The sequence below is a fragment of the Callospermophilus lateralis genome, chromosome 12, assembly GCF_048772815.1.
Source record: "Callospermophilus lateralis isolate mCalLat2 chromosome 12, mCalLat2.hap1, whole genome shotgun sequence".
Lineage (NCBI taxonomy): Eukaryota > Metazoa > Chordata > Mammalia > Rodentia > Sciuridae > Callospermophilus > Callospermophilus lateralis.
In genome coordinates this window covers 50,395,927-50,409,441 of record NC_135316.1, presented here as the reverse complement: position 1 = coordinate 50,409,441, position 13,515 = coordinate 50,395,927, and the positions used below count along the sequence as shown (strand labels likewise).

The following is a 13,515-nucleotide window of genomic DNA, read 5'->3' as shown; positions in this document are numbered from 1 at the left end:
AAGATAAAACATAAAACGTTGCTTTTCAGCATTTGTTATTTGTTAAATGAAGGCACTTAACAAAATGTTCTACTCTAAGTATTTCTTTAGCTACATTCAAAAAAGCTTGATATATCACATTTTTATTATCATTCAGTTCAAATCATTTTCTAATTTTGGCCATGTGGTGTTTTAAATTGAATTCCTTAAATTCAAATGTTTAGCATTTTAAAAGTTACCTTTTAGCTATTTGTTTCTAATTAAATTTCACATTGGTCAGAGAATACACTCTTTGAAATTTCAAGTTTTGTGATTTTTTAAGGCTTACTTTATGACTCAGAAGTTGGTTCAATTTGATATAAAATTCCATGTATATATAAAAATATTGTTTATAAAGGAAACTATTGCAATACAACAATCTAGATCTCTTTTTAGAAAGTTGTACACAATAAACTAAAATAAGGAGAAAAAAAATTATCTCCTTCCAAAGAAGGGAGGGGGAATAGGAATAGGAAAAACAGTGGAAAGATTCTGACGTAACTTTCCTGTGTACATACATGAGACACTGCAGTGAATCTCCACATCATGTACAACGACAAGACTGGGATCCTAATTAGAATAAGATGAACTCCATGTTTCTATAAATATGTCAAAATATACTCTACTATCATGTATGACTAAAAAAAGCACAGAATTTTTTTTTCAAAATCAAGGCAAAATGATATCTGTACATTGGAGTGAAAAGAGGTAAAGAAATATATGTGTACAAGAATATAATTGATGAGAAAGTAAAAATATATTTGGGTAAAACAAATCTTGTGTATTAAGATAAAATTTTTATACAAATATGCCAAAGTAAAAGAAGAAAAGGATAAAACAGTGGTGACTTACTTCACCTCAATGTTGTGGAGGATAAAATATATAAAAGTTTTACGTGTAAGTGCAGTTGGTTGATTATAATTAAAAATATTATTTAAAAAATAATATTAATGTCTACCTAAAAACTGTTTTTACTTCTTTGAACTCTCTTAGGAGAGAGTTGTGTGATAAAACACACCCACATATGCACATGTGCAAACACATGCGTACACACACATACACCCCCCCCCCCCCAACACACATGTCAATCATTCTCCTAATAGCTTATTTAATGGAACTGGTCTTTGTACAACCAGAGATCTGCATGCTTGTTTGATTTGTTCTGCATTATGATCAGTAAATAGTTGTGGTCTGTGGGTGATCCTGAATGGCAGTGTACTGACAAAGGGAGAGAGGATTGCTCATCAAGCACATGCAAATTGATCTCACAAAAGGATACTCAAAGTATTCAGGCTTCACCACTATCGGTGGCACTTTCTCAAGATACCTCTATCAATCCTACAGGGCTTCTTCAAAGAGAATTTGAATGAATGTGCAACCAGCTCTGGTTTTTGGTGTTAACTCAGTAATGCACCATGTTGTATTTGCTTTCCTCTCTTCATTCAAATTTTGTTCCATCCATCTCTTGTTTCCCTGGATCTGTTAACACCTAGTATTAACATGTTAGGTGTTGACTTAAGTTCTACTTAGGGAACACTATCTAAGGGAACTTGAAATAACAATTTAAATATAATTGTTAAAAATGATTTTAGGAACATTTAAGAACAGAGTACAGCCTATAAAACTTTGATTAGAATATCAGGAGAATTTTACTTAATTTTTAAATGGTCATATTAAAAATAATATTGTATAGGACAGCCATTTTGAAAGATGAATAATGCTTGACTCTTACTAATATTAGTTAAAAATAACAAAAATTGATTAATACCATATGTATTTTAATTTATTAAATTAAATATTTAACATATGATTTTAGTACAAATATTTATTTCAGTAAAATAAAATTTAACAGTTTGGAAATAAAAGGCTCTATAAACAAATATATAATACATAATATCAAAAGTATAGATTAGGCACTAGTAATGAGCATATAACAAAAATAGTACAGAAAAAGAGCTTATATTAAATTTATTCTATAATATTGGTTGAAATTAGTACTTTTCAGTTTATAATGATCTAATTTAAAGGAGACTAAAATGGACATGAACATCTTATATCATTTGCCAAGTGGTTTACTAGATAAAGAGTTAACTGAAAACAGCTAAAGCTATAAAATAAGGATAAAATATAGATGCATGTATATCTGATATCAGGACAGGTAACTACTTCAAAACATAATGACAACTGGGCAAATTATTACTATACTGACACCTAATGAACTGTGCTTCTTAATGTAATGCCTTTGGGTGGTTTGTGATTCCCACATCACAGTGATTTGAGTCAACTAATGGGACATTAACAAATATATTCTAAAGGCTTAATTAGTCATTGTATAGGATCCACTTAGAGACATTTCCTGTTGGACCACCTTGCCTTGGACTCAAGTTACCATACGGAGAAATTCAAATCACAAGGAGAGTCCAGCAGAGAACCAAAGTTCTTTGGTAAACGGATAAGCAGATCTCTCCAACAATAGCTACCCTTAATTGTTAGTACTGAGAGAGAATTAAATGGAATATTGAGTATTCCATCATTTAATTCCAGATAACTGTAGTGTCAGCCTGATGATGAAATCAATCAATCAACACAGAGAATCATGAAAGATAATAAATTTGATAGATAATAAATAAACCACTAAGATTTGGGGATTATTTGGTAGTCAGAGATATATACCAGAGGAAAAAACTCATACATTTTTCTCTTAAAAGAAATGTACAACATCTACACTTAAGCAAATAATCTCAGGGAAATATTTGTTAATCTGACAAACAAGTAGTTAATAATATCTTTATCTAAAGTATATTCAAATAAATTTTAAAAATAATAAACCTCATCTTATTGGTTCATACCATACTTTAAAATGCCATAAGTTCTGGTAGAATTTAAGATCAGGAGGCCCAACCTATTAGACATTCCATATGCATCAATCCATAGTTTTTTTGGAATTAGGGATCGAACCCAGGGGCACTTAACCAGTGAGCCACATCCCCAGGCCTTTGTTGTATTTTATTTAGAGACAGGGTCTTGCTGAGTTGCTTAGGGCCTCACTAAATTGCAGAGGCTGGCTTTGAACTTTCAATCATCCTGTCTCAGCCTCCCAAGCCACTGGGTTTACAGGTGAGTGCCATCATACCCAGCTTCAATACAGTTTTAAGTATTCCATATGTGCTATGCTACTGATAATAGCCTGAAAGTAAATTAGGAGAAAGAAATAAAGAAACAGAGTGACATTTTTGCAAATGTTAATATTTGCTAGAAAATGTATCTTAAAATACAAAAAGAAGAATAAAACGTAGACAGATTACTTAAATAAATTTGGGTTTCATAATAACTGATGGAATTGCTTTCTTTTATGAATTTTCCACATCATCTACAACAAATATGCACTATTTATAAGTTAAGAAATTAAAAAGTTAGAAATGTTTTAAATATCAGGCTGCAAACATTCAAGATTGATTCTTAGTTTCAAATTCAGTCTCAATATTTATATTATTCTCTAATCAGAATATATTCTTAACAGGAATCTCACACAGGGTATTGAGGGCATGTTCTCTGTTTGAATTCAACTACAGAAGTCTGTTAATTAGGGTTACATGAGAGGTGAAATGGTTTTGAATTGACTGTCAACTTCCACTCTATGACAAAGTAGAAAGAGGTTAGCTCATGTTAAAAAAATAATTCTACTCAATATTCATAATGTGTTTCAGACTCTCATGTTGATTGTGTGTTTAATGTTTATTTTGAATAAGCATATTTTTATGTTTTTATTAATATTCTCCCAATATTATTTGATACTTCTTTTAAAAATATAAGGGGCACGAACAGACTGAGAAAGGAAGACAAAGAAACTAGGTTTCTACTTCCCTCTCTGTATTCACTATTTATTTCTATACAAAAAAATGTTTTTAAAAGTTAATTTGTTGTCACCTTTTCTAAGAAGATGAATGAAAAATTCTATTTTGACTTATGTCATGTTTTATTACATCTACTTTGCAAGGTTGAGAAGAGAGAAAATGAGTTGTTGATAGAACAGAGAGAAAACAAGGGCAAGCTAAGCAGCTCTTTGAGTCCTTTCAGATGCAATTCTGCAGTAGATGATTAAAAATTATTTAAATTATTGCCAATCAATAGAAGATGGAGCATACCCAGGAGTTCTGAATACTGGTTAAAGCTCATTTTTTTAAAATGAGCATCTCCTCATTCCAAACTAAGAAACAATATATTATTTACATAATTACTTTCTCTATTAATATGACAGAACACCTGTAAATTCTAACTATGCATTTAAAATAACTTCTGCCAAAATAAAAATGAATTTTTCAGTTTGATAACAGGGTTTATATCCTCCCATTTATATAGGACGTGACATGTTTCATCAATTCATGAACATCTGCCATTTCATAGGACTGTTCTCCTTCAAAATATACAGATAAAAAAATATAATGCCAGAATTCTGGACAGAGCTTTCCAGCAGGCCATTCTGTCAGTGTCTTCAGCTGACCACTTCAAAAATGTCCCCTGCCTCATAAGTCATTCTGGAAAATATCTAATCATATCTAAATTATTAATAGCTGTGGTATCAGTTAACAATTATTGTATCCACTAATAAAACTGAGCCCCTCAGTACTTAAATTTTCATAAAATCCTTATCTATTGTAAATACAAAAAAAGAAATTTAGGGATATATATATATATAAAACATAAGTAAAAATTTAAATTTAGGGATATATATATATATATAAAACAAACTAAAAATTAATGTGGTTCTTAAAAAAACTAAGAAAAATATCAATAATCTGAGCAAATAGTTTATCTCTCCTTTTTCACTTCTTCCTGTTCTACAAATGTTACAATTCTTGGACTTTGTGTAAACAAAAAGTATGGAAATGAAGTAGGATGAAAAAAAAGAAAAGTACTATTGTTTTAGATAAATTTTTCTGACTGAATTAGATTTTGATAGACCTTGAAAATTTTTGTCTATTTATAATATATAAAATACTTTTACAATTACTTGTTAACTGTGTTTGATTAACATATAAAGATATTTTGAATTAATATTTGAACCATTGCTTTGTTTTTCAGGCACCATCTACCCTGAAATTTTTTGTCTATTGAATAAATATCTTAAATATATAAGAATCATTGATATTCAGCCAAAGATGATGGAAATAGACATTTACACGAAAATCTGGTAAAAAGAATCTAGTAACAACCTACTATATATTTGTCCTTCCAAACATCCATTTATCCTTCCATTCTTCCATTCATCCAATGCTCACTCTTATCATATATATCATACAGAGAGAAAGAGAAATATATACATATCACTCTTATCACACTATATAACATATACATAGAGAGATGATATATCATGATACATATAACTAGATGATTTAACATTTCTTTCTATATATCATCTTCTAATTCACTTATGTATCAGTATAATGACTTAGTTTCCCTGAAGATATTTTTTCTTGGGGAAAATTTGAGGTCATTTTTCTTACTGTCAGATTCAATAAATCTTGACTGAGTGCCTACTCTACCAGGGATTTTGCCAAAGTGCAGAAATACTTAGGAAGAAATGTAATCTTGTCATTCCCAACTTATGGAGCAAACTTTAGTGGAAAGACTGATGTAAGCATAATTTTAATTGATATTGATAATTAGCACAAAGCAAAATTATCATTATATTATTTTAGGCCAAATCTGCATTATGAAAATATTCCTCTAGCAACTATGAGAAGAAGAAATTGGAAGAAGCAAAAGTGGGTGTCAGAAAGTTTAGGGAGTTCCTATTACTTTTAAACTCTTCTCTTATCATCCTTCATTACTGGGATGCAGACCTGAGAGCAAAGTCGTTTGGATCTACTAATAGCCAAAAGTGGTATTGATGCTTTTGCAGACATTTTCTGATCTATGGCCTGGATTCCAGTTTTGTTTGAAATATTATTAATTGATAGTATTGTTGTATAACATGTTAATATTATTAATTATTAATGATATAATTTGTTATTTAAATATAATAAAATATTTGTTAATATTAAATGTTATACAGTATTAAAATGTTATTAAATATTAAGCTCTGATTATTTGTTTCTTGTCTCTTAAAACACATTGTAAACTCTGTATGGCACATTGCAAAATATATACAATATAATAATTGCTGTCTAAATAAATAGATGTGTGAAAGTTCTTTGTCTAATGCAGCATATTTTATAGGCTTAAATTCTCCTAGAACTCACTGCATATTTTGGAAACAAATTTTGTCAGCCAAGATGCTCTCATTAATGTGAGACTCGGGCACAAAATCAAATTTTGTCTGTTCCATATACTATTCTGGACTCCCTGTTCTCACTCAGTCCCTGGTTTCCAACTTGCTCTGATCTGATATTTTTTGTGCTTATGAGAGGTGAATGTAAAAATTTTAAGTATTATATAACTGTGTTTAATACCATTATTATATAATATATTTGCATTTGCATAAGGAATTATGCAAATAGTATATTAAAATTTGACCTATCTATCTACCTAGCAAATACAGCATTGTACACTAGTCATTATTTCCAGTATTCTGTTTTGCCTATGATTATATAGTAAAATATTTTTCACATTATATGTGCAAAATAGTTCTACAGAAACACCATTATGTACATTTTTATTGATGATTTACATGTGAAATCATCAATAAAAAAACAGTTTACAAAACATGCAAGGATGCTATTACTTTGACAGGTAGTATGAATTAGGACAGAATCATGAGAATACTATGTGCTTCTGCATTACTTAAGCTGTGTGTACTCACTACACTCCTATAACTTAAAATAGCTATGCTTATTTAAATCTAATTTTGCATCATAAATGTATTCCTAGACTGAATTATTTATGCCTCTGTTCACAAACAACATTTCAATACATCATACAGTAAAGTTAGAGGGAATATTTGGATGAAATATCATTTCATTAGCAGCATTTGTATATGATATTCAAGGTAAAAGTAGAACCCTGCTCATATTCAGCTTCTCCTTCATTTTCCCAGGAATTCAGCAGAGGAAAATGTGAAAGACCTCTCAATTTACTTAGTTTTAATAAAAAATAATTGCATTTTTATGTGTATAAAAATATAAATCCATTTATTTAGACCCTCACCATCATCCTTACTATAACACCTATAGTTCCTAATTTCAGTAGATTAGAGAATATTTAATGGAAATATGGTAAGCCTAATGCCCTTGTCTATGTATATGTAACCATAAAAATGAAGTCCATTTCACAGAGCAGCAATACTGTTTAACATTATTTATGGATATCTATAGAGGGAACAGCATATATTTGAGTTGATACTGCTTAACAAAAGTTATCTCTTGCTAATAGACTGAACCTCAGTAGAATAATGATATTATTTCTAGCAAAGTTATTGAATCTTTCTCCAACTAACTATACCACTTATAAGCATGAGTATAAATGATGTAACTTCTTAATATCAAAAGAAAAGTTTCCCTGTGTTCAGTGGGAAACACATCTTACTCTTCTCCCATGGGGAAGTTATGATACTGTCTTCCCACCCTCATGAAGCCGTCTGTGGCCATATGGCCGGTTTGTCACTAAAGTACGAAGAAAGGGAATTGTATTACTTGCAAGTAGAATCTTTAAGAACCAGTGAAAAGTTTCATAGTATCAGTTTTTTTTTCCTTTCAGTGTAGGGACTGCTGTGCAAGTGCACTCTCCCTCTCTCTTTCTCTATGTGTTTGTATACACACACTTCATGAGGGTGGGAAGACAGTATCACAGCAGTCCCTACACAGTCAGAGTGATAGCACCATAGACAAGTAGCATCATGCTGTTACACCACTGAGAGGTTTGAAGGTACAACAGGTTTATTTATTCTAACTGATAACACCAGTTGATCTCAGTATTCTATATTTTCATTTCCCTATAGATCAGCATGCATCTTTCAATAACAGGAAATATCACCATGAGTCTTACTAAAGATGTTAAAATCCTTACTGCATAAAGTATAACAATTCTAAACAAGGCAAAGCCTTGAAAGGGAACACTAAGCCTGAAGTTAAGGTACTTTCTCATTCTGGACTATGTGTACCTGGTCTTTTTCAGGAAGAGTTGAAAGAAGCTGGGCACAGTGGTACATACCTGTAATCCCAGGGCCTCAAGGTCCTGAGGCAGAAGGATCTCAAGTTTGAGATTTTATTATAAATAAAAATAGTTCTAGTAACTCTTACATTTAAAAGAGTGTGTCTTAAAACAAAGAAATCCATAATAGGTCTTTGAGAGTCTGAAGAGGTAGGTAGAACAAACAAGACTGGATGAACAAAACAAACAAATAAAATATCTAATATTTAAAAAATGTAGAGTATGGTGGCGCATGTTTGCAATCCCAGAGGCTCTGGAGGCTAAGGCAGGAGGATTTCAAGTTCAAAGCCAGCCTCAGCTAAAACAAGGCACTAAGGAACTCAGTGAGACCCTGTCTGTAAATACAATACAAAATAGGACTGGGGATGTGGTTCAGTGGTCAAGTGGTTCAATCCTCAATATTCCCCTTCCCCAAAAAAAGGGATGAACAAATATTCATGTCTGGTAAATAACACTGTTTGAACCAACCTTTTAGAAACTCATCAAGGAGAAATTTTCAGATTATTTAAGGATCATGAGAAGAAAAATTTAGGGATTTAAGAAGGAAGGAAGCAAGAAAGAAAAAAAAAAGAAAACATGAAAATGAGAAAATGAAAGAATGTGTGTGTGAAAGGGGGTGGGGAGGAATTTAAGTTGTTTTTCCTAAAGTACAGTTTTCACAATCACTAGAATTAACCATCAGTGTAATTAGCACTGCAACGTACACTTTAGCAATGCCCAAGGGGTCTTACCTTTCTACATAATCTAGGAGCCGGGAACAGTGGTTTGAAGCAGGAGCATCATGACCACCTACTGCATAAAGAAAACCGTCACATGTGGCCACTCCAACACCCCCTCTCCTCTTACACATCGGAGCACACATGTTCCACTTATTTGTATGAGGATCATAGTATTCCATTGAACTCAAACAGGAACTGCCATCACGACCCCCAACTGAATACAACCTAAAAACACAATTGGAAAAACATGATTTAATATCACAGTCTGGGTAACAAAATTCAGAAAAGAGAAGTTTCTCTAAAAAACAAATTTCTTCAAATGTGAGCTTCAGGTACATTATTTCACATGGAGATTTTGTTAAAGATTCTACAAATGAGTACATCTATCCTCAGTACCTATTATACTAATATGCTATGTACTAGATGAAATAAAAATAAATATAATATTTGAATCTCTATGTTTTCTAGAACCTTAGAATGACTTAAATTATTTATGGCTGAGGTAATTAGTATTAATATATTAAACTTAATAAACATGAGAACTAATTATTAAAATATAGAATAAGATATAAGAAAGTACCCTTGGGCTGGGGATGTGGCTCAAGCGGTAACATGCTTGCCTGGCATGCGCAGAGGGACTGGGTTCCATCCTCAGCACCACATTAAAAAAAAAATTAAATACAGATGTTGTGTCCACTGAAAACTAAATATTAAAAAATTCTCTCTCTTTCTTCTCTCTCTCTCTCTCTCTTTCTCCCTTTTTTTTTTTTTAAAAAAAAAGTAGTACCCTAATCAGAATTGATTTGGAAGTGTATAAATCATGCCTGATCCTTATGTTCCATCCCCACAATTTAAGAAACTAAATAAAAAGAATAACCCTAACAACTATTGTCATAACCAACTTTCTTAGCTAAACACACGATTTCCAAGGAAAAAAATATGCAATGATGTTAGCCTGATTCAATATTACTGAAACTTAATACATTCATTTTGTATATTGATTTAAATAACAAGAAGTATGACAGGAACCCAGGAAAATAAACTGTACATCATAACTGGCACTTACACCTTTAAAAATACTAATTTGGGTGAAAACAGTCATGAAGTTTTCGTCACAGGTAGGTATGGTGTTGCAGTTATTCACCCATTTCTTCCCAAATAGGTGCCACATACCATGCAAAGTTCTGTGAACATAACTATAAATAAAACAAGAAAAAAAAAAATCCCTGCCTTCAATTCTACTGATGTATTGGGGTGGGGAAGTAGACATATAAAATAAACATTTATAAACTACTGTGGAGGGGAGCTGAGTGATATAGGCCTCAGAAGCAGGGTCAAGAATGCAATAGATGGGAGGAGGCATTGTTGTTGAAATGTAAAATAATCAAGGAAGATCTCACATTCAAGGTGACATTTTCAAGAAAACTTAAAAACTATAAGTGATTGGAGATGAATGCAAGAATATCTGGAGGGCAAAAGACTACAGGCTAACTAAACAATTAGTGCCAAGTTTCAGAAACAGAATAAAGGCAATAGGGCTAAAGGAAAAAATGAGGCTGGAATGGTATTTGGGGTGAGAAGTGGTAGTTTAGGGTGAATGGCAGCTTACACAGGCACAAGTAGATATTTCCCCTCAGTGAAATGGGAAGCCACAGAGTAAAGGAAATGACATGGCTGCTTATGTTTTGATGAAGCGGTATGTTGTAGGATCTTTCCTTTTCTATCGGTATTTTACCCAATTTGTAGTCTTTTTTCTTTTTTTTCATACCAGGGATTGAATCCAAGGGCACTAACCATTGAGAAACAGCCCCATCCCATTTTAGTATTTTATTTGGAGACAGAGTCTTCCTGAGTTGCTGTCAGGAGGAACATAAATAAGACTTTTAGGTAAACATGTTTTGAAGTAATGTGACAAACAAGTGTGACTTAGCAAGTGTGACTTAGCAAATGAGTGTAGTAAACAAGTATGGAATGGATAGATAGGAATATGTTTTTGCAGTGATGATGTAAACAACCTAATGTAATGTAAACAAGTAGGATATATTAAGGCTGGGAAGGCTGAGCAAATCGGTCAGTTCAGGTCCTTGCTATAGGATCACCATCGAGCGAACTGAACCTAGCCAGTCTCTGTTCCCGAGCCGTTGTACGGAGAGTGTGACTGCGTGAATAAACCGAGCATTCGAAAAGACAGCACGAGTGTCCTGTCCTGTGTTCATGTCGCGGATCCCAGGACCAGACCGGATACCCGGAGCGGTGAATCTTGTTCCTGACTTCGGGACCCCTGGGAGGAGATCACAGACGGCCTGTTCCCGTTCTGCTCGCGACAGTTGCTTAAGGCCTCACTAAGTTGCTGAGGTTGACTTTGAACTCAAGATTCTCCTGCCTCAGCCTCCTGAGCCACTGGGATTATAGGTCTGTGCCACCATGCCAGCCAGGCATGTAGTCTTAATTCTACATTTTTCAGTTTCAAAATAAATGCATTTGAAGAAAGTATTATTTAGTGTATAAAATCATTCAGATTATAGATTTATAAATTCATGCTCTGATATTACTTAATAATTTTAGGATATTATGATTTAAACTGATTTCAAATCCTGGAAACATTTTTTTAAAGCTGTTTATATTTTTCATAATGCCTGCCATGATAAAATGTTTCTGATTGCCCAAGTGTTTCTTTTCTGAATATAATACCTCTTTGCTTGATTACTCACAAGTTGTCTACTGGCTGTCAATCTTGCATTATGTTGAAATTAACCAATAGAGAATTTTAAAAGACAAGTATTGGACAAGTTAGCTTGCAAAATCATCCAGAAGCAAACTAATTATTCACTCAGAAGTTGTTATCATCCTAAACACTTCATAAATTCTGGACTTCATTTATTTGTTTCATTTAAGATCTAAAGAAAGTATACTGATCTTGAGATATTTCTTAACGGTAACTAAGTATATTTTGCATGAACTTAATTATTATGTGATTGTCTTTCTGTAAGACTTCTGGAACAGTCTGTGGTAAATATTTTAGATATAAAAATGGTATCAGACACTTTTTGATACTGTTTTAAAGAAAGGTTCACTTCAATTTTCTCTATTTATTAACATATATTATATTAATTAATTATACTCTTTAGTTATCTGAACCTAGCATTGCTGGCAGATGATAATAAAATAACTCCATGCTATAATCTATCATAATATATCATACTTATTTTTATTTTCTGGAATTATCTTAAAATGGTAAATTACATTAACAAATATGTAACAAAATATGTATAAAAAGTAATGATACCATATGACCCACTGAGACTAAATCATGAAGAAATATGAAGTCCGAACAGACCTATAAATAAACTGGTATCAGTAAGATATATGTCCATTCAGACTTTGGAGATTGAAACAGTAATAAAAACCTTCCAACAAAGAAATATACAGGCCTAGAGATGGTTTCACTGGTAAAACTCTCACACACTGGTAAAATCTCACACACTGTAAGAGTTAATGCCAATTCTGCCAAGACTTTCCAAAAATAAGGAGGGAACACTCCTAAATATTTTATGAGGCCAGAATTACACCAGTATCAAAGCCAGGTAAAGACAAGAAAGCTAGAGACCAATATTCCTGATGAACATAGGTTAAAAAATCCTCAACATACTATCAGCAAACTAAATTTTACAGCACACTAAAAGACTTATATACCATGATTAAGTGGGATTTACTCCTGGGACTCAAAGATGTTTTAACATATAAAAGTTAGTTAAAGTGGGCTGGGGATGTGGCTCAAGCGGTAGTGCGCTCGCCTGGCATGCATGCGGCCCAGGTTCGATCCTCAGCACCACATACAAACAAAGATGTTGTGTCCGCCGAAAACTAAAAAATAAATATTAAAATTCTCTCTCTCTCTCTCTTTCTCTCTCTCTCTCTCTCTCTCTCTCTCTCTTAAAAAAAAAGTTAGTTAAAGTGACACATACACCATATTAAAAGAATAAGTCTAAAAGTCACATAATTGTCTCAAAACCAAAAATAAAGTATTCCACAAAATTCAGCACACTTTCACACACACACACACACACACAAAAAAAAAAAAAAAAAAAAAAACAAAAAAAAAAACCTCTCAATAAACTAGGAATAGAAATAAACCACTTAATAAAAATTTGGATATTATGCATTAAACCAAATTTATCCAATGAAAAATCTACTTATTATGCAGGTGGAATCAGTGAGTTAATAAACATCCCACATTCTTTTCTCCAAGAATATAAGAATTACAAGATGATTAATTAAACATACTGCTTACCTTATAGAAATATTATATCATATTTTTAGCTATAACATATGTATTAGCATATGTTTTATATGTTAACAAAATATTTCTGCAAAGTTCACAGGTTATCTTATCATTGACTTATTTGCTTTAATTACACATATTATGAATCCTCCCTAATAATATCCATTAATACAGGGTTTACACACTCAAGAAATTTATGTGATGCCTTAATAAAAATGAAATGATATTTGACAGTTCTTTTCATAAACTAATACTAGTATAGGCTAGCTATTATGTTGCAAATTACTTAATAAAGCCTAAACTACATTATTGATGGTTTTTTTTCATTTGATATATAAGGTATCCTTT

General features: G+C 32.1%; 1 protein-coding gene across 2 annotated transcripts in view; it reads right to left on the bottom strand.

Moving 5' to 3' along the window:
• Positions 1-13,515, bottom strand: part of Klhl1 (kelch like family member 1) — a 358,829-nt gene that overhangs the window by 12,013 nt on the left and 333,301 nt on the right. For both annotated transcript variants that reach the window (XM_076872388.2, XM_076872389.2), the window contains one exon: positions 8,898-9,110. In XM_076872388.2, the coding sequence (XP_076728503.2) occupies positions 8,898-9,110 (213 nt within the window). The remainder of the gene's footprint in view (positions 1-8,897; positions 9,111-13,515) is intronic.